At 34.1% G+C, this 19,749-nt stretch overlaps 1 protein-coding gene across 1 annotated transcript in view; it reads right to left on the bottom strand.

The window, feature by feature from the left end:
* Positions 1-19,749, bottom strand: part of PCSK6 (proprotein convertase subtilisin/kexin type 6) — a 250,333-nt gene that overhangs the window by 205,160 nt on the left and 25,424 nt on the right. Inside the window, 1 exon segment of the mRNA XM_051980972.1 lies at positions 3,560-3,664. Coding sequence (XP_051836932.1) covers positions 3,560-3,664 — 105 coding nt within the window.

Below are 19,749 nucleotides of genomic sequence, written 5' to 3'. Positions count from 1 at the left end.
AGATAGTAGAGGCAGCTGGGTGGCACAGTAGTAAACACTAGCCTTGGAAGTAGGAAGATTCATTTTCATGAGTTCAAATCTAGCATCAGACAGTTACTACCTATGTGATAGTGAGCAAGTCATTTACCTTGTTTACCTCAGTTTCCTCATTTGTAAAATGAGCTGGAGAAAGAAATGGCAAACCACTCCAAGATCTTTGCCAAAAAAAAAAAACAAAACCCAAATTGGGTCACAAAGAGTCAGATATGACTGAAAGGACTGAACAACTAGATAGAAGACAAACATCCTAAAAATGTCATAAAGGTTTATGCCTCATATGTGGCACTTTATCATTTGTAAACTTTGAGTTAGATACCTCCATAATCCTAAACCCATAATATAGAGTTCCTTCTATGTAGTAGAAATGCTTATGAATGCTTGTTGACTGAGCACAGAGTACAATAAATACTTTTGTAGAAAACTCATTGATGAATATGGAGAAAAGCTTGTCAGTACCATTTTAAAGAAAAACTGGATGTTAAAAAAAAAAAAGGAAAGTGGGTGCAGTTTAGCACTGAAAGAACATAGATTAGAATCTGGAAGTCTCAAATTTCTTGTGAATTCTGGCTCTAAGTAACAACAGACTCCTTAGAGACCTCAAAGAATAAGAAATTATGAAGAAAAGTAACAATTCCCATTTCCTCCCCCTCTTTTCCAGGCATTCTCAGTATTTCATCAGAGTTTGGCTCTTAGGGCATTCTACCTGAGTGCTGACCATTCCATTAATGTTTGTGATTCTAATGCTAAGTAAGATGTTGTCTTCATAGTAGATCAATTACTTGTTTATAGCAAAGGAAAGGGGGAAAAAGCTATATCAACCCTCTTCCCCAGCCAAGATTTTTTTCTTCCAATTATGGTAGACCATTTGCAACCTTATCCCCTCCATTTCAGCACTACCACATAGCTCACATTTCCTCCGTGACTAGATTCTGTTTATTTTTTGCACATGGTTTCACATGAATTCAAACTAATGCATGCAATCAAGTCAGCTTACCCTCCTCCCACTCTGAGTCCTCAAGAATATACAATTGACAGCCTTGCTTTACTTCCTACTGAAAACTATATACTCTGGGCACTTTAGTAAACTTGCTATCCAAAGTTCCATACTGTGTACACATTTAGAGATACATCCTTTCCCCACAACTACCCTAAATCAAGGAGAGAAAATAAAAGAAAAGCCTCTCTTCATTCTTCTTGGTATAAGAAATGATAAATAATTGTATATAAAAGTGGTTCAAATATTGCAAGCTGTCCTCCAAAAATAAGTGAAGTAAGCTTCATGAGGTTCATATGAATAAAACTCATTAAGGAGCCCTAATATCAGAATACTTACCCTTTGTAAAGACTGCTTTTTCCTGCTTTTTTTAGACACTTCAGAATATCAGGGGCTTAAAAGAAGACACCTATCCCTAGCTATCTATCTATATTATACATATATTATATATATACATATATATATACATATTATATATATATATATCCCTCTTATTTTTGGTATCACTATTGATAGCTGCCATTATATATATATATATAATATAGATGTATTGTATATATGTAATGTATATATGTGTGTGTGTGTGTATATATATATATATATACACACAAACATACATATATGTATACTTATACATATATACATATATGTATGTAGATGTAAATGTATATACACTTATATGAATATGTGTATATATAGACACACACATACATACATACATACACACATGTAGAAAAGTAAAAAGTTACTCATTCTAAGCTAAGGGTTCTTAACTTTTGGGGGGTTATCGACCACTTTGATAGTCTGATGAAGCCTAGAGATGGCTCAGTGTAATGTTTTTAAATGTAGAAAAAAATTACCTAGAACTATGAAAGAAGTCAATTATATTAAAATATAATTATCAAAATATTTGTTTAAAAAACCATATTCATGAACTCCCAGGTTAAAGACTCATGTCAATAGACAAAATCTATTGACTTCCAGTTACAAGGCTTGGAGAACTACTATCACCAAGGCAGGGACAAGGTGAGATGTGGCATCCAAAGTTAAAACTCAAAATTTATTTTCCCATAAACAAGGTTTTAAAAGATGGTTAAATATAGTTAAAATAGTACTAAACATCAGGTATACTCTAGTTAAATAAACTTTTGCAGATTGGCCTAAGGACCTAGGCATCCATTAAAGCACTATTTTAATGAGAAAAAATGCATTCTGTGCTCCAAGGAGACAACTTACAAATAAACCTTTGGAACATGACCTGTTGGAGACTTGGAGGCTGCCTGTGCCTACTGCTGCTTTTTAAAAGAATCAATGAGATGCCAGATTGAACAGCACTTTCAATACTGTAACATTTATAGCTTATCAATATTTAGCAAGATTAGCTCTTTTAGGAAGTCAATATAATCACCTAGTAAAAATGAATTATTTAAAAACTAGAAATGGAAGACTTCCTTCAGATTATATGTATTTAAGCATCTCCTTGTTACTGATGTTATTTTTCAATCAATCAACCAACAAGCATTTATTGGGTACCTACTCTTTGCCAAGTACTATGCAAGATGCTGAGGATACAGAGACAAAAATTACAGTCTTACACCACCCAAGAAGTTTATCGAGGGATACACCATACATTTCAATAAGTATATTTACAAGGTAAATTTTGGTGGGAGAGGCCAATCAGAAAAATCTTCTGGTAGAAAATGTTACTTGTGAAAAATTTTGAAGTAAATAAGAGACTCTAAGAGAAAGAGATATATGTGAAATAGAAATTTATTCCATACATGAAGACAGAAAATGGAATGCTATGTGTCAGGAAAAGCAATAAGGCCAATGTGGCTGAAATAAAAATTGCTTATAGGGAAATGTAGTCTTCCTGACTCTAGGCTTGATATTTTATCCACAGTATCCAGCCACCCTAATGTATGATTTTACTAACCACAACAATAACAAGCATTTGTGAAATACCTACTTATATATCAGATACTGTAGTGACTGCTGGGGAAACAAAGACAAGAAAAAGCATTTCCCAACCTCAAAAAATTCACCTTCTAACTGGGAATACAACATGCAAATAATTCCATACAAGTAAGATATTTAAGGTAATATGAAGGTGATATCACAGAACAGGTTATTCAATTTCTAATTTCAATATTGGAAAAATTACTCAAACTTCCTATCCCTTCTATCTTTACAAAAAGATTTAGATATTGAGTTGCTTATAAATCTTTTTTTGTGCTGGTAGTTTCAAAACTGCTTATGATATCACTAAGTTAATTCTCAGCTAATAGTCATATTAGGATGGTGCTAAAAGTAATGTTTTCAGATTGCCAAGTAATGTTTTTTAATTTGTCCAGTTCTTCTCCAAACATGGGGAAACCAAATTAATTTTTATTGTAAATGGAGCTAAGGAAAATTATAGACTCTTCTCATAGCCATTTTTGGAACTAATGGCATGAACCAAAAGGGAAAAAAAGAGTATTTTGGATTTCAAATAGATAATTTCATCTGGGGACGACAAGTATTTACCTTTGGATCCATTCTGAGGAAGGTGTGGGTGCCTCTGCTACTGAAGGTTGATCTTTTAAATGTTTTGCTGTGATAAAAATGGTAATAGTTCTCTAGGTTTCCAATCTGCAAAAAAGAAAAGAGATTGTTATCATTGCATCTTATAAATAATTGGAAAAATCTGCCAGTTCTTATAGCTTTATACTTCAAATTGAACATTATTTTGTGTCTCAAGAAAACTTTGTCTTTTTTACATATTATTTTTAAATAATGACTAAAAAATCTGATCTTAAAAGTTCTCCACAATACATTTTATACGTAGAATACAAAAGATTCTCAATGAAACCATGGTTCTCCATTTCATGTTGCTTGCTTTATTTTTAACATATATAACAAGTTCTCTACTTTCAAAAGTATCCTGCTCATCCATGCTTCCTTGTAAATATATTTCTAATCTCTAATCTAAAAAAAATGGCCCTCTTATTTTTGGTATCACTATTGATAGCTGCCATTAAAATAATATAAATTATTTTACTTCTGTCTCCACAATTCATTTGACAATCACTTGTTGCCTCCTTATGTCAGGCATTGCTAGGTGTTCAGCACACAAAGATAAAATAAAAAGTAGCACCCGGCCTCAAGAAGGTTACACTTTATCAAGAGAAAACAACATAAAAATAATAAGAAAACAAAATATATACAAATTAACTACAAAATAATTTCAGAAAGTGGGGCAGGCACTAGTAACTGGGGATTTCATGAAAAACCTGACCTTATAGAGCCCCTTGAAAAAGGGGGTGGTGTGATCAAAATTTTGTTTTGAAAACATCAATTTGGTGGCTGTGGGAATGAAGGACTGGGAGACAAGAGATTTGAAGTGGGAAGACAGACCAGTTAAGAGGATACTGTAATAATCCCATAAAAATGTGATCAGGTGGTAGCTCTCCAAATTGAAATACAGGATGTTGTGAAGATAAAATCAATATGACTTGCAGGGCGGGTAAGGATGGTGAGAGAAAGATTGAAAAGCTGAGGATCACTTGCAAGCTGATAAACTTGGGTCCTCATCAAAAATAGGGGTCACAGTATCCTCAACAGAAATGGGGAAATTAGAAAGAAGGGAAGCTTTGAGAAGGAAAGAAAATAATGAATTCTGGTTGGATTAGGAGAATTTGAAATAACTATTGGATATACAGTTTACAATGTCTAATCAGCAGTTGATGAATGAGATGAAAGCTCAAAAGGAAGCCCAGAGTTAGTTATATAGATCTAGGAGTCATCTGCATAGAAATAACAGTTGAACTCAGGAGGGTAGATTAAATTATCTAGGGATTAACATAAAAATAAATTAAAATTTCTCTTTTTAGATACATATTGATAAATCATAGTACAAAAATAAAACCATACTCTCTATTCAATATTGTGAGACTAAATATTATGTTATTATCTGAACATTCACTAGCTAACTGTGTTTTCCAGGCCCCAATCTGCTTAAAAGTTGAACTGAAATTCCCAAGTGGCCAAAGGAACAAAATGTTTATTTGGAGTCAGAGAAACCAGTTCAAATTCTGCCTTTCCACTTACTATCTGTTTGACCTTGGGCAAACCATTTATTATCTCTGACTCAGTTTCTTCATCTATAAAATAAAGGTATTTGAATAAAAATATTTTACAGACTCCATGTGTACTAATATATATATATATACATATATTTTTCAAATTAGAAAAAATACTTCATTGGTATTTTTTGCTCCATTGGTAAAGTTTCTAAGAATAAATGTTTGTACTTAGCTGAAACGAGTCCAATAAAAACACAAATAATTGTCTTCTTGGGAATTATTCATATTGTGAAAGGGCTAGATAATATCAAAATTCCTAGAGTTTCCCCATTTTCTGCTTAAAGGCAATTTCTCAGAACAAATTACAGATTCACATTTTGAAGACTGGAAGAAATCTTGAACCATAATCTAATGGTATACTCTCTTGTCTTCAGACAGGACCACTATACTTAAGCTTCCCACAAGGGGTAAACCTTTCCCCCATAACTTATTCTAAAGTCCAACAACCACTAACAGCAGAACTTTTTAATATTATCCTAAATCCATTGTGCCATAGTGTAAAACCTTTTCATTCTATTTTCATAAACTATTGAAGACAACTCCTCCTGATATTCTAAATTGTTGTTGTGGTGAGGATGAAGTCATGTCCAACATTTTGTGACCCCATTTGGGATTTTCTTGACATGGAATGGCTTGTCATTTTAATTCATCTCACAGAAGAGGAAACAAATAGGGCAGAGTGACTTGCTCAGAGTTACACAGTTTTTAAGTGGCTAAGGCCAGATCTGAGGTCAAGTTTTCATGACTTGTGGACCAGTACCCTATCCCCTGTGCCACCTAGTTGGCTCCAGTTCTAAAGTGGAACCTTTTTTATATTTGTAAGTTTGCTAAAATGCTAAATAGGCCTTCAAAAATCATTTCTTCAGGCTACATAATTCCCAATTCCTAACATCTCATTTTGCAACCTATAAGCCAACTCTGGATCCTCTAAAAACTTTTTTAGCTATGGACTTCAGAACTGGTCATCATCTCTTGCTAAATAATTTTTACTATGAAGTCTAATTGATTATTCCCTCATTAATATACACTAGAGTTTTATTTATTCCTTCTAGTTTTTTGATTTCTTGCTAATGAAGTCACTAAGCTTACTAGTTGTTCTAACCTCTAGACCTTTTGCTATCATACTTCCACATTATTTTTTCTTTCCTGCTTTACATTTATGGATTTTATTTTTCTTCCTCCCAGGTATAGAATCCTGTACTTGTCTTTAATGAAGTGAAAGATTATGTCAAAAGCTTAGCTCATAAACTAAGTCAGGATCACTATTTATACATCGAAAGCATTAATGAAATCTTAACTTGTGACAATACTTATCCATGTTTACCTACAAACTAGCACCATTCCTTGGCGATGTTATGTTAACTTATCTATTTGCTATATATTGGTCTTAAACTGTAAGCATTTAAGTTGATTACTATTCAAAGAAAAAAGAAGAAACTAGAAGTAAAATAAATTCTCAATTGGCAAGAGTAAAAGGATTTTCAATCTATGCATGCATGCCACATCAAATTCTGGGGGCAGCTAAGCTTGCTCACTCTCTGGGTTGTACCCCACATGCAACTATATTCTAACTTACTGACAGCTGCTTTTTCTCTAATTTTGCAGCAGTTCACTAATTACTTAAACATTCTTTTTCCTGTTTCCTTCACGGTCAGGTCAGTGCTTAACTATTATTTGACAAATCCAGAGCCAGCCAGAACATATCTCAAGCTATCAGTGAGCTAACCACAGAGTGGATGGGTCCCCGTAGGGTTGACCAGGCAAAGGAGCACCTGTGTGTTGTAGCAACCAGTTCTCCCCTTCTGTTTGGAAACCTGTTATCCAGCCCATCACTATCGTAGAGAAAGCAACTCCCAATGACTGAGTCCAGGAGCCAAAGATACAGACATTACTATTTCCAATTACTACAAAATCAGAGTAAAGTGGAAAAGGGAATAAATCTGAAAATAACAGCAAATTCTTTCTCCTGTCCTGTGCGTGGAGTTGGCCTTGCTCTATAGAGTATGATGAAGGGGACAGGAATGTGAAGGAAGAACTTCCATTGCTGTGTTTTTCCCAGAACCTTTATTTTAGTGAATGGGATAGCTATCTCTAATTTCCTGGATTTGACTACCACACCTCAATTGCCTCTTGACTCTGCTCCTATTGATCCCTTTCCCCATTGATAAGTTTTTCCCCTAAATGGTGGAAAGGCCCCAGACTACTACCTCTATCTTTACTTTTTTTATAATAGCTTTTTATTTTTTCCAAATACATGCAAAGATACTTCTATACAGTCACTTTCACAAAACCTTGTGTTCCAAATTTTTTCCCTCTTTTCCCACTTCCCTAGACAGCAAGTAATCCAATATAAGTTAAACATGTGCAATTCTTGTAAACATATTTCCATATTTATCATGCTGAACAATAAAAATTAGTCAAAAGAGAAAAGGAAAAAAAAACATGAGAAAGAAAAAACAACAACAACAACAGCAAATTAAAAGGTGAAAATACTATACTTTGATCCACATTCAGTCTCCATAGTTCTTTCTCCGGTTGCAGATGGCATTTTCCATCACAATTCTATTAGATTTGCCTTGAATCACCTCATAGTTGAAAAGAACCAAGTCTAACACAATTGATCATCTGTGGTGTTCTCTTCTTTTTTATAATATAATCGTTCTCTCTGGAAGCAGGTTTCTTGGGGAGGTTTTCTGGAGGCAACCTTAGTGTCAGTTACAAGTAATAATCACCTCAAATACAGCTGAAAAATCCAAACGTTTATTTTCTCCTTCCAAGTCTTTCTCTTTCCTTGGGCCCGATTAGCTTTCTTAGAGACCTATCTCTCTCCTTGGTTCCAAGAGCTCCCTCCAAATGTCTCCACTAAAGGTTGGTCCTTCAGCCTCCAGCCAGCACAAAGGTGGAAAATGGAATGAATCTGACTCCGCCTCTGAGAGTAAGCTTCGGTATCTCCCAGAGTGCTCTTTGGCCCTGAGAGCTTCTTGCTTATATGCTGTACACTGAGTACACACCAATCATTATATCACTGGGAAACCATTATTTGTTGTAGGATTAAATCAATTCTAAACTAGATTTAAACATTGTCTTCTCAATTCTACTTAGTACCTTGTTTCAAGTTCTGGCCCATAATATCTCCTTGTAGGATCAGATCAATCATACTGAACCATGCTAAATTAGATAATTATTGTCTCTATCAATTCTAATGACTTAACACTTTGTAAGGATTCCAACAATCATCATATAATCTTCTTGTTGCTGTGTACAATATTCTCTCGGTTCTACTCACTTCATTTAGCATCAGTTCAGGTAAGCCTCTCCAGGCTTTTCTGAAATCAGCCTGTTTGTCATTTCTTAAAGAACAATGATATTCCGTAACATTCATAACTGATTCAGCCCTTCTCCAACTAATGGGTATCTACTCCATTTTCAGTTTCTTGCTACTACAAAAAAGGTTGCTATAAACATTTTTGTACATGCCTTGACCTTGCTTTTTAACTTTCATTTTTATGTGCTATCATTCCACATTAGAATATAAGTTCTTTGAGGCAGAAATTGCCTTTATTTTTGCTTGTATTTGTGTTCCCACATTGGTCCATAATAAGCACTTAATAAATGGTTGCAGACTGATGTCCTGTTCCCACCAACAACATCCCATCCCTCATCTTCACTTTGGAGCAATTAGGTGGGTAATAAAGTACCAGATCTGGAACCAGAAAGACCTGAGTTCAAATCTATTCTCAGCCCTTTACTAGTTGTGTGATCTTGAACAAAGTCACTCAAGCCTTTTGGCTTCAGTTTTCACATTTGTAAAGGAAGATGGAAAAGGAAATGGCAAACCATTCCAGTAAACTTGCCAAGAAAACCCCACATTAGGTCACAAGGAGTCTGAAACAGCTGAACAATAAAAACAACCATTACTTCATGACCAGAGTCCAATGGCTAGTGTGCAATCTCAAGTCTTTCATAGAAGGATGCAAGCTGAAAGTGTTGAGTCATAAATGGTGACTTTCCCTTCAACTAATAGTAAGAGCCCATATTTGTTAAGCTTTGTTTTTTATAAAGAAGTATTTATATGAATCTATGTGTATAAAGATGTAAATTTTAGGGAAATTGCATCTGTTTAGAAATAAACTGTCAATTCCAATAAATTTGGGATGAAAAATACCATTTGCAGCCAGATAGAGAATTGGAGACTGAATGCGAAACATACCATTTTCATGGAGGGGGGTGGGGTTTGAGGTGGTGTTTGCTTTTTTCTTTCTTTTGTTTTTGCCCCTTTTGTTATGATTTTTTTTTTCACAACATGACAAAACATTAGTATGTTTGAAATGATTGCATATGGATAATCCTATAACAGATTAATTGCTGACTTGCTGAAGGGGAGAAAGGGGAAGAAATGTGGAACTCAAAATCTTACAAAATGAATGCTGAAAATTATCTTTATATGTAATTGGAAAAATAAAATCCTCTTGAGGAAAAAAGAAATAAAATGTCAGCATCATCTTATTTTTTTTTAAACCATGCTTCAGTTTATACTCTTGGGTTTTATTTTGTCATTTTTTTTGCCTGACTTTATCATTTTATCACTGCTATGCCATAATTTCAAATTCAATGGCCCTCTTATATTTAGTCCTATGCTGTCAAACAATAGGAACACCAATTTAGAACTCAAATAGATTTCAGAGGAGATATCATCCAACTCCATACATACAGATTATAAAGGGAATATGAGCAGGGGAATAGAAAAAGCATGGAGAGGATTCATAGGAATATCAACTTATAGAACAGGAAATATATTTAGAAATTATTGCATTCAGTCCCCACATTTAAAACATAAGGAAACTGGAGCTCAGTAGGGTGATGTGACTTGCTCGTTGCCACCCAACGAGCCTCTGTCACATCAAGCATTCTATACCATAAAACATGGTCGGCTCTGAAAAGGGAATCTTAGGTAAAGCCAATGGCTGTCTTGTAGTATTTACTTGGCAACTTCTTGAGCAGATGCAACAAACATGCTGCCACTAGCCACAAAACCCTTACCTGTGGGCAAACTAGATTAAAATGTGATTGGGAAATGTTTAGCAAAATAAATAAAAATACAATACAGCACAGATAATGTTAATTTGTGGTTTTGTAAGTCAATATGCAACCAGCAGGCATCCATTCATGTTTGATGCCATAGCCCTATTTTTTCAACCTCTTCTTTACCTTGTTGAAATTCAAACAGGATTACTGAAGCATCAAGGACTAGTCTAATTGTCACATAGAACATTGTTTAGTGAACGTAAAAGGTAAGACATACATTTGATGGCCTCCCTGTTGTAAGGTATTGTTATAGGAATTTCATGTTTTCTTTTATTCCTCCTGAAAATTCTGATCCACTAAAAGGCTGTTTTCATATTAATCTTATCAGACCAAAACGTGTCCCGTGGGATGTAAAAATTTAGTCAAAGACTGAAGCATTCCTTAGATAAGAAGCCAGGGAAGAATCTCAGTTGTCCCTGACTCCTTGGCAACATAGAAATCCTCCTCCTTCATAGGTCTATCTATAAACCTTCTAAATGTAGTTTAATCTGTAATCTTATCTAGTTTACCTATAGAGTATGTCTGAAGAAGTTTGTTTCTTTGGGGGACGGATGAGATTATGACTGTTTAGGTTTATCCAATTTTTATGATATTGAAGGAAGTATAGGATTCTGTATCTATCTTCTCTTTAACTTTTATGACCCAACAGGAATATACCAGATTACAATAGGTATTTCTCTGGCACTCAGATATAATTTTGCCCTTAAGAAGATTTGTCAGAATTCTCATGAACATTCAGGTTTTCTCCGAGGCCTGAACAAGCATGTTATGTTTGAACATAATAATAAAACTTGTTTTTACCTCCATAATTTCTGTGTTGTGATATATATTTGGCAACAACTATCACCTTGTGAACTCAGAGAAGAGATATTTGTCCCAAAATAGTAAAGACTAAATGAATTGGAGGGAGAACTCATTCAAACCATTCATTGTACAGATAAGGCAATTGAAGCCATAGAAGTCCACGCTTCTCTTAATTCCAAATCTAATCCTCTGTCTACTATATTCTTATCATAGCCTTCCTTTTCAGACATCAATAGATACATCAGAAAAACAGCCAAATCCAAAATTGTTCCTATTCATTTATCAGTAAGGCATTTTCTTTGTAAATATTCAAAGACAGTTTGACAAGTAGTTGGCATACGGTAATATTAATGATGAAAGCTAATATTTATGCAGAGCATAAAGGTTTGCAAAAAGGCTTCAAATCTTACTTGATTCTCCATTTAAAAACACTTCTTATGTAAGAAGATTTAAAAAAAGAGCAAAAACACATTGAAACCTGATATATTTTTTAAAATAAAAATGTTGGTTTTAAAAAACACTCTTTATAAAAATTCCATTTCTTCAAATGGATATTTTTGTTGCAATTAAATCAGTTCCTCCATTTGAACCAACTGCTTTATGCCATTTCACAATTGCTATATTTTTTCCTACAACAATATAGTATATTTCTGCTATGAGAATATTCATACTATATGGTTTAATTATCCTTTGGAAAATGGTGTTCTAGCTTCAAAGTGACTAGTCTGCTTTCCTAATAGGGAATAATAATTTTTACAACATGATTATCCCGCTGAGATGGCTAGTCCCTTTTTTCCCTTTCCTGGAAATGTATTTCTTTTTAATCGCACAATTCTAAAGATTATTTGAGTATACTACTATTCAGTTCTACTTTGCCAAGAGCTTAATCCTGGATTCTAGAAATCTGGATTTAATGCCCTCCATAACCAAGATCATTAGATCTCTTCCCTATATGAAATAAAAAATATTTTTTGTAAATTTCTGTTAAATTAAATCTATGCCTCTAATCTGACCTACTATACTATAAAACTACAATGCTATATACTATTAATACCACTACAAAACTACAATGGCAACATCAAGAATATTAAGAGCTCAGCTAATCTTAAGTTGTTAGTTATGTACACTGGTACTCCTTTTATTAGGGAGAACACCACTAGGTCATAATTAAACCTATCAACTGATAAACACTAATCACAAAAGAATTCTCATGAAAATTTCTTGTCAATGAACATAAGAAGAAAAGGAATCAAAGTACACACAATGAAAAAAAAAGTCTAAATTTTCTTTTTGACAAGATAGTGTTAAAAGAAACAGCTTGTATGTTTTAGTTAGCCATGACAACAAAATCAAATAAACAAACAATTGACAAATGCCTGCTTTGTGATCACCAGATGCAGCGCTGGGGAGGAGGGGGCAAATGGGTAGAAGGGTAGGATAGTTTACAAAGAGATAAGATAGTTATAATTGGGGGGAGGGAGGGTAATGAAGAAACCTGAAAAGTTAACCATAGAAAATTTAATCTCAAAAGACCAAAGAGCTCATAGAGCTATGATTTCAATGAGAGGAGAGATTATTATATCTTGAGAAGATTTTGATAGATTCCAGATATGCCTTAAAAGTTCAGAAAGATATAGTTGAGAAGACAAGATGGTTTCACCTGGAGCAATCAGTTTTAGCAAAGGAATGGAAGTAAAAAAGTACAAGTATACCAGCAATGATGAAAAGATCAGTACTTGCTAGAGAAGATGTGTATAAATAAGTAGTGGAGGTTGGAAATATAGGGTGGTCCGATTCATACAGGACCTTAAATGCCTACCTAGGAGTTTGGTTTTTTATCACATAGGCAATTGTACTGAAGGAAGAATTTTGACACCAGAATCATATGATAAAAGCTCTACATCAGCATCTCAGTCTGATTTCATTTTGTAATCCTGGGTTAAAACAAAGCAAGGTGACCATGAGCACTAAATAAATATCCCACAATCTGCCTGGAAAGTAGTTTTGTTGCATTTCTCCCTCTACAGATATAAAAACTGAGGACAAGTAAAATAATTTGTCCAAGGTCATATGAGTAGTTCATGGTTAAGATAAGACAAAATTCTTCATTAGAAATACTCTACTGATGATTTCAGAAAGGCCTGGAGAGACTGAACTGATGCTAAGTAAAGGGAGAAGAACCAAAGTTATACTCATTGGTACGGAAAATTGTACACAGCAACAATAAGATTATATGATGATCAATTCTGATGGGTGTGGCTTTTTTCAACAATAAAGTGATTAAAGCCAATTCCAATAGACTGGTGATAGAAAGAGCCCTTTGCATCCAGAAAGAGGACTATGGGATCTGAATGTGGATCACAACATAGTATTTTCACCTTTTGTTGCTGTTTTCTTGCTTCTTAGCTTTTTTCTCATTTTCTTTCCTTTTTGATCTGATTTTTCTTGTACAGCATGATAAATGCAGAAAAAATTGCATATGTTTAACATATATTGGATTACTTGTTGTCTAAGGGAGGGGGTGAGGAGAAGCAAGGGAGAAAAAAATTGACACAAGGTTTTGCAAAGGTAAATGTTGAAAACTATATATTTTGAAAATAAAAAGCTAAAAAAGAAAATAATCAGCTATTCCCTGCCAATATTTCATTCTTTTGTCTTGAAGCTCTTCCCTAGTGACTCTTGCTTACTATAAAATGTACCCTTAGGTGTACATATCCTCACATACACAAATACTAGAAAATATCTTCATCAAAGACCACTGGCCAATGAGCAATACCAAATAAGGAAAGTCAAATATGATAAGACAAGAGTCATGTTGAGAGACAGGGGAAGAGCGAAAGGGAAAGAGAAAAGGAGAAGGAGAGGAAGGTGATAGAAGAAAGTTCAATTCTCATGATTTTTTTTTTTTTAGAGTGAAGAGGTAAGGCATCAAAATCCTTCCTTATTGAAACAAGGTATATTTGCACAGTTGTGCTGGGAACCATTAGTAATAAAGGCTTATGGAGTATGTCTAGTCTTAGCTCACCTTGCTATCTCAAACATCAAAAAACAATAAGTAGGCTTTTTATGTTATATTTTATAAAGACATGGAGGAATAAGGGAAAAGGGTGGGAAGGAACACCTTGTCTTATAAATCCAAGCTTTATTTGCTAAACTCAGTGAAAGTGTAGAATACTTCCTTCAATATTTCAGAGATCTGTGGTTTCACCAGTGTACTCCTTCCTCTGACACAAGACATAATGCTGTTGCATTTAAGTACAATTCATGTGATTTGAATTCAAACATATGAGCAACTTCAGAAGCCCAAGAATAAACAATATTCTTGAAGAATAAGAAGTTGTGTTGCAAAATGCATGCTTTGGTACACGAAAATGGCCACTTATCTTTCCCTGTGTCATTAAGCCTCCTTGGAAAATAGTCAAATAGTGAGAAAATGTCACAGTTCAAGGTCTCAGAAAAAAATGATTGTAGATGTATGTTGTGACGTTGCAAAAAAAACTATTCACTTTATCACTCATGACGACTCCCCTTGGCTGCAAAACAGATGTTTGGAGACACAACTTGCTGAGCAGCTGCATTGCCTTTGCATTCAAGTGGCTATACTTTCTCAAGGTCATCATTTAGACATAACTTTCTGTGAACAGACTTCCTAGAGGTCCACAATTTTGAGTGCAATTATGTAACATTATCAATCATAGTTCGTTTGCTTAAAAACAACAACAAAAAACAAAACAAAAAACCGACTAATTAGAGCCTATAAAAACACATACCAAATTAATTCTGGCTCACCCTGGCGACTTCAGTCTGGAGAAAGTTATAAATAAGAACGGAGACAGAGTCTATATTTAGCTAGCATTTGGTCTCCTAGCATTTAAAATTAAGGAAGTGGGGGTGGGGGGAGACAGTGTTTTTTATGCATTTAAAAAATAAACTACTTCCTATTTCAGACAAATATATAAACAGTAGCATTATACTACTAAAATAATCACAACTTAGGTAGATCTCTTACAGCCCAGTATTTATATTACACAACTCTCCACAGCTCTACAAATGGTCCTATTACAATCTATATCTCTTTACGATACATACCAGAGCTGCTCAACCTGTTATAAACAACAAAATTGTTTAACTTCTACTGTTGAACTGTCTCTAAACTACCATGGCTACTGTATTTAGACTAGGAGGTTTGATGTGATAATTTGGTCATAGCCTAGTCCTCTAATTGGGATGTAACTCAGAAATTCTGAATATGAAATTTCAGTGACTTCAGCATCTCACGTTGAATAAAACTTTTCCAACCAAGTCTTTCTGGAGGTTTTCTCTAGGACAGTTAGAATTAATCTTTTTCAATTGTTTCTTAAATTCAGCATTCTTAACACTGCCTGTTTGACCTTGAGCAAATCACTTAACTTTGCTGAGCCTCAGTTTCCTGATTTGTAAAATGAAAGAGTTAGGTTAGATGGCCTTTAACATCCTTTCCCCATTTAAATCTGTGATTTTCAGCATTTTAAAAAAAAATTAGTTCAAGCCAAAAAATTATGGTCTAAAATTAATGATAAAATCTTTCTTTAGTACCAATAATCACTTATTTGGAATCTCCCCCATAATTCCATATCTAAATGAGAGATTTGTTACTACATTAGGGACCTCTTTTCACCACCCCTTCCCTACTGGAAATCAGGGTTGATTGAGAGAGAGAGAGAGAGAGAGAGAGAGAGAGAGAGAAAGAGAAGCACAAAAAAGGCTACCTTTATATGAAGGGCAGCAGTGAACTCCTAGAGGGTGAGTTGGCCCAGTTCCAAGTTGTTCTCATTCTATCACTCAAAACCCAACACTGTGTAATTAAGCTCTTCAAAAATGCATCTGGCCTGATTAACAATAGGAAGTACACATTTAAAGGGAGGGAGCTATTTTCTGGGGTTGTTTGTCAAGTGCAGCTGGTTCCACAAGCCAACGGATTCTGTGCGATGTACCTATAATGTCAATTTCATTTTCCTATGGTATACTTACACTGTCTGGATACTTGGGCCAGATTCTCATACTTTTTCCTAGAATAAGAAGCGACATGGTACAGTGTAAAGAGCACTAGCTCTAGGTTCAAATCCTATCTCCCCTACTTACTATCTTTCTCATTGTAGTCAAAACACTACTATATGACTGCTCAAACACTTTACTACCTTAGTTCTTAGTTTCCTCACCTGTAAAATTAAGAGGTTGACTTGTCTTTGAGATCCCTTCTAGCTTTAGCTCTGTGATGTACTCCACTTTCTTTATGGAGCACTGGAAAACATAGTAAAAGAGTCTTCTTCACACTGAAAATTCTCAGGTGACAGCTAAACAAATATCTCCTTTTTGACCAGGGTCAGTGGTATTTACAAGTTTGTCCTAACAAAGAGCTTTTTCAGATCCCAAATGGAAAGAAAGCATGCCATTTTAAAAAGCTATTAATGGGTGTATAGATATATACACTGAGAAATCCTGTTAGTCCAATTAAGGTAGGATAATGTTACAAAAGCATTGGAATGGATCCATTTGGTTATTTCAGGCAATTCTCACAAGCTTTGAAGTTTATGATATTTCATTCAGAAAAAAAGGGGACATAATTGCAGCTAACACTTCAAATAGGAAAAGTTTACTAAATACTCAGAGTTGACATATTGAGCACCAGAGGGTTCCTGGGAGTCTCCTGTTCCTAGTGATTAAAAGAGAACATATACCTAAGCAATCCAGGACAGGAGTTGAGGATGGGTAGTTGGGGATGGTGCATTCTATATTGCTAAACTGAAACAAACACTTTCCAACCTGTTAAAAAAAATTCTCATTTCACGTTACATAAAGAAATTCCTTGAATTAGGTAAAAATAACGAACACAGAGTTTGATGAAAGAAATCAGATCCTGAAAAGAGTGAAAAAGACGAATGGAGACAGGAAGATGAAGTAAGTCTAGATACCTGAGTAATCAAGGATAAACCAAGAAAATAGAGCCAAGAATGAGAGGGAACACAAAGAAGAAAAAAAGAGAGGGCAGTTCAGTGTAATGGAAACTCTGCATCTGGAGCCAAAGAACTAGGATTGGGGGCCTAGCCCAGTACTTATGTGACCTCAGGTAGGTCATCTGTTTCATCATCTGTAAAATGATGACTAGAGTATGATAATCTGCAAACTCTTTTCTAATTCTAAATCCAATGGCATGCAACAACACTACTTTCCATGAATGTAGCATATACTTAAGTGAGACAGGATAAATACTTCTGCTAATTCCTTTAAAATTCTTCTTAAGAATATCAAACAATTTAATTGAGGTTAAGGAGAGAAATCAGTAAATTCTGAGAAAATGAAATCTTTATATTCTATAATATCATTTTATTTCCCCCCCCCCAACTTAAATCAGTTGTTTTGGTAGCATGTAGACATAGAGTAAAGGGAGTAGTTCACTATAAGCACAGATTCAATTTCCAGTACTTATGGTTGTCCAACCCATAGGGAAAAAAAATGTCAAATGGCATGTGTAACCTACTGCTTCTAGTCTATGGTTAGTTCAGAAGAAAATAATTTATTTCACTAGTGATGCTTATTCCAATTTAAATTCAAAGCTGATATCTTTAAACATTAAACATCTAAACAGTTAAAATGTTATAAATATGTGAAATGCTGTAGAATCCATGTAATAGTTGAAGCTATAAAGTTCTTCTGTCTAGTACTTAATATTACTAGATCCTTTTGAAAATGTTCCAAACCATGCTGAATTGTGAGCTATAGAAGGTCAGAGAGAGAAAGGTTATTAGGCTCATATTCATATGACATTCAATCCCCAATTAATAAATGGTCAAAGAAAGATATCAAAGCTATCAATAGCTATATTTAAAAGTGATCTAAATGAATATTAAGAGACATGAAAATTAATAACTCTGAGATACTATCTCCCCTCCATCAGATTGGCCAGGATAACAAAAAAAATGAAATGACAAAATGCTGGAGAGGATATAGAAACTAAGGATACTATTAGTACCTGTGCTCTATTAGTAGGTCTGTGAACAATTTTAACCATTCTGGAAATCAGTTTGGAACTAGACCCATTCAACTGGGCATACCCTTTGACCTACTGCTACCACTACCAGATCTGTACCCTAGAAAGATTGAAGAAAAAGGAAAACAATCCATGTGTACAAAAATATTTACAGCATTTCTTTTTGTGGGAACAAAGAATTGGAAACTGGGGGATGCCCATAAATTGGGGAATGGTTAACCAAATTATGGTGCATGAATGCAATGAAATACTATTGTGGTATAAGAAATAATGATGGGTATGTTTTAAGATAAATCTGTGAAGACTTGTATGAACTGTATGAATTGATTCAAAATGAAGTGAGTAAAACCAGGAAAAGAACTTATATAGTAACATCAATATTTCAAAGATAATCAAACTTGAAAGACTTGATAACTGATCAATACAACAACTCATTGTGGTTCCTAAGGACTCATATGGATCTAACAACTGAAGCATATTTTATTTCTTTTCTAACTTCTCTGACTTTCTAACTCTCTCTCTCCCTTCCCTGCATCCATTCATTCAATATAGCTAATATGGAAATTTGTTTTTCATGACTCTCTCTCTCTCTCTCTCTCTCTCTCTCTCTCTCTCTCTCTCTCTCTCTATATATATATATATAATATATATATATATATATATATATATTTGTAATGGGTTCTATTGTTCTTGACTTCTCAGTGGAAGAGGAGTGGGAAAGAGGGAGAGAATTTGGAACTGAAAATCAAAATATAAATTGAAATATATCAAATTATACATGGAATTTTAAGTAAATTTAAAAATAGAAGGGTTTTTTATTCTTTTCAGAGGAAAATTTTAGATTAGATTTGAAATAAAGAAATAAAAGTATTAAATATTTTTCATCTCAAAGGAATTTTAGGTTATTTTCAAAGAAATGGTCCTTCAGTTTTTAAACTTAAAATAATCAATTTCTCCTCTACTTTCCATCTCCCTACCCTGATAATTTTTCCTGAAAAAGAATGCCATAATTATTTATTAGAGATCTTGTTAAATAGGAACATGCTATTAATAGGAACTCTCTAACTCATGCCATAATTTTTCCAAAAAAGAACTTTCAAATACAGATACACACAGAACATCTCTGTAGTTGAATAATTCTGGTGCCTTTGCCCAAAGTATCGATAAACATTAAAATCATAGGATGGAAGTGGATGAGAAATAATGTTCCTTTGACATGGATCAAGTATAATTACAGATGATTCTCATGCTGAACAATTTTAACTTCTATAACACGTTCTATTATGTAGTTTTCCTTGAAGAAGAAAACAGAAGCCAAGAAGAAGATTCATATCCTCAGAAAAGCCACCAGAGTACACTTATTTTCATAAACTCATGACAATGGAGTGAATAAAATGTAACCTCATTACATTTTAGCCTGGCACTTAAAAGTTAAATACTTTCTCTTACTCGGTACATATAAATGACATTTTATCTCCTGCTTTGAATCTGCATAGTTTGTCTCCCATTTTTATAATGCTTTTCTCCCTCATTTCCATTTCTTGAAACTACTAGCTTCCTTTAAAGCTCAGGTCAATTGTACCTCATTCAAAAGGGTTTTCTTAATTCTTCTAGCTATTACTTCCTTCATCCTTACCACCCCCTACAAATAATTTTCATTTACTATGTATATGGAA

This window comes from Antechinus flavipes, chromosome 2, assembly GCF_016432865.1.
Source record: "Antechinus flavipes isolate AdamAnt ecotype Samford, QLD, Australia chromosome 2, AdamAnt_v2, whole genome shotgun sequence".
Lineage (NCBI taxonomy): Eukaryota > Metazoa > Chordata > Mammalia > Dasyuromorphia > Dasyuridae > Antechinus > Antechinus flavipes.
The sequence above is the reverse complement of the archived record's forward strand: the minus strand, read 5'-3'. Positions and strand labels throughout refer to the sequence as shown.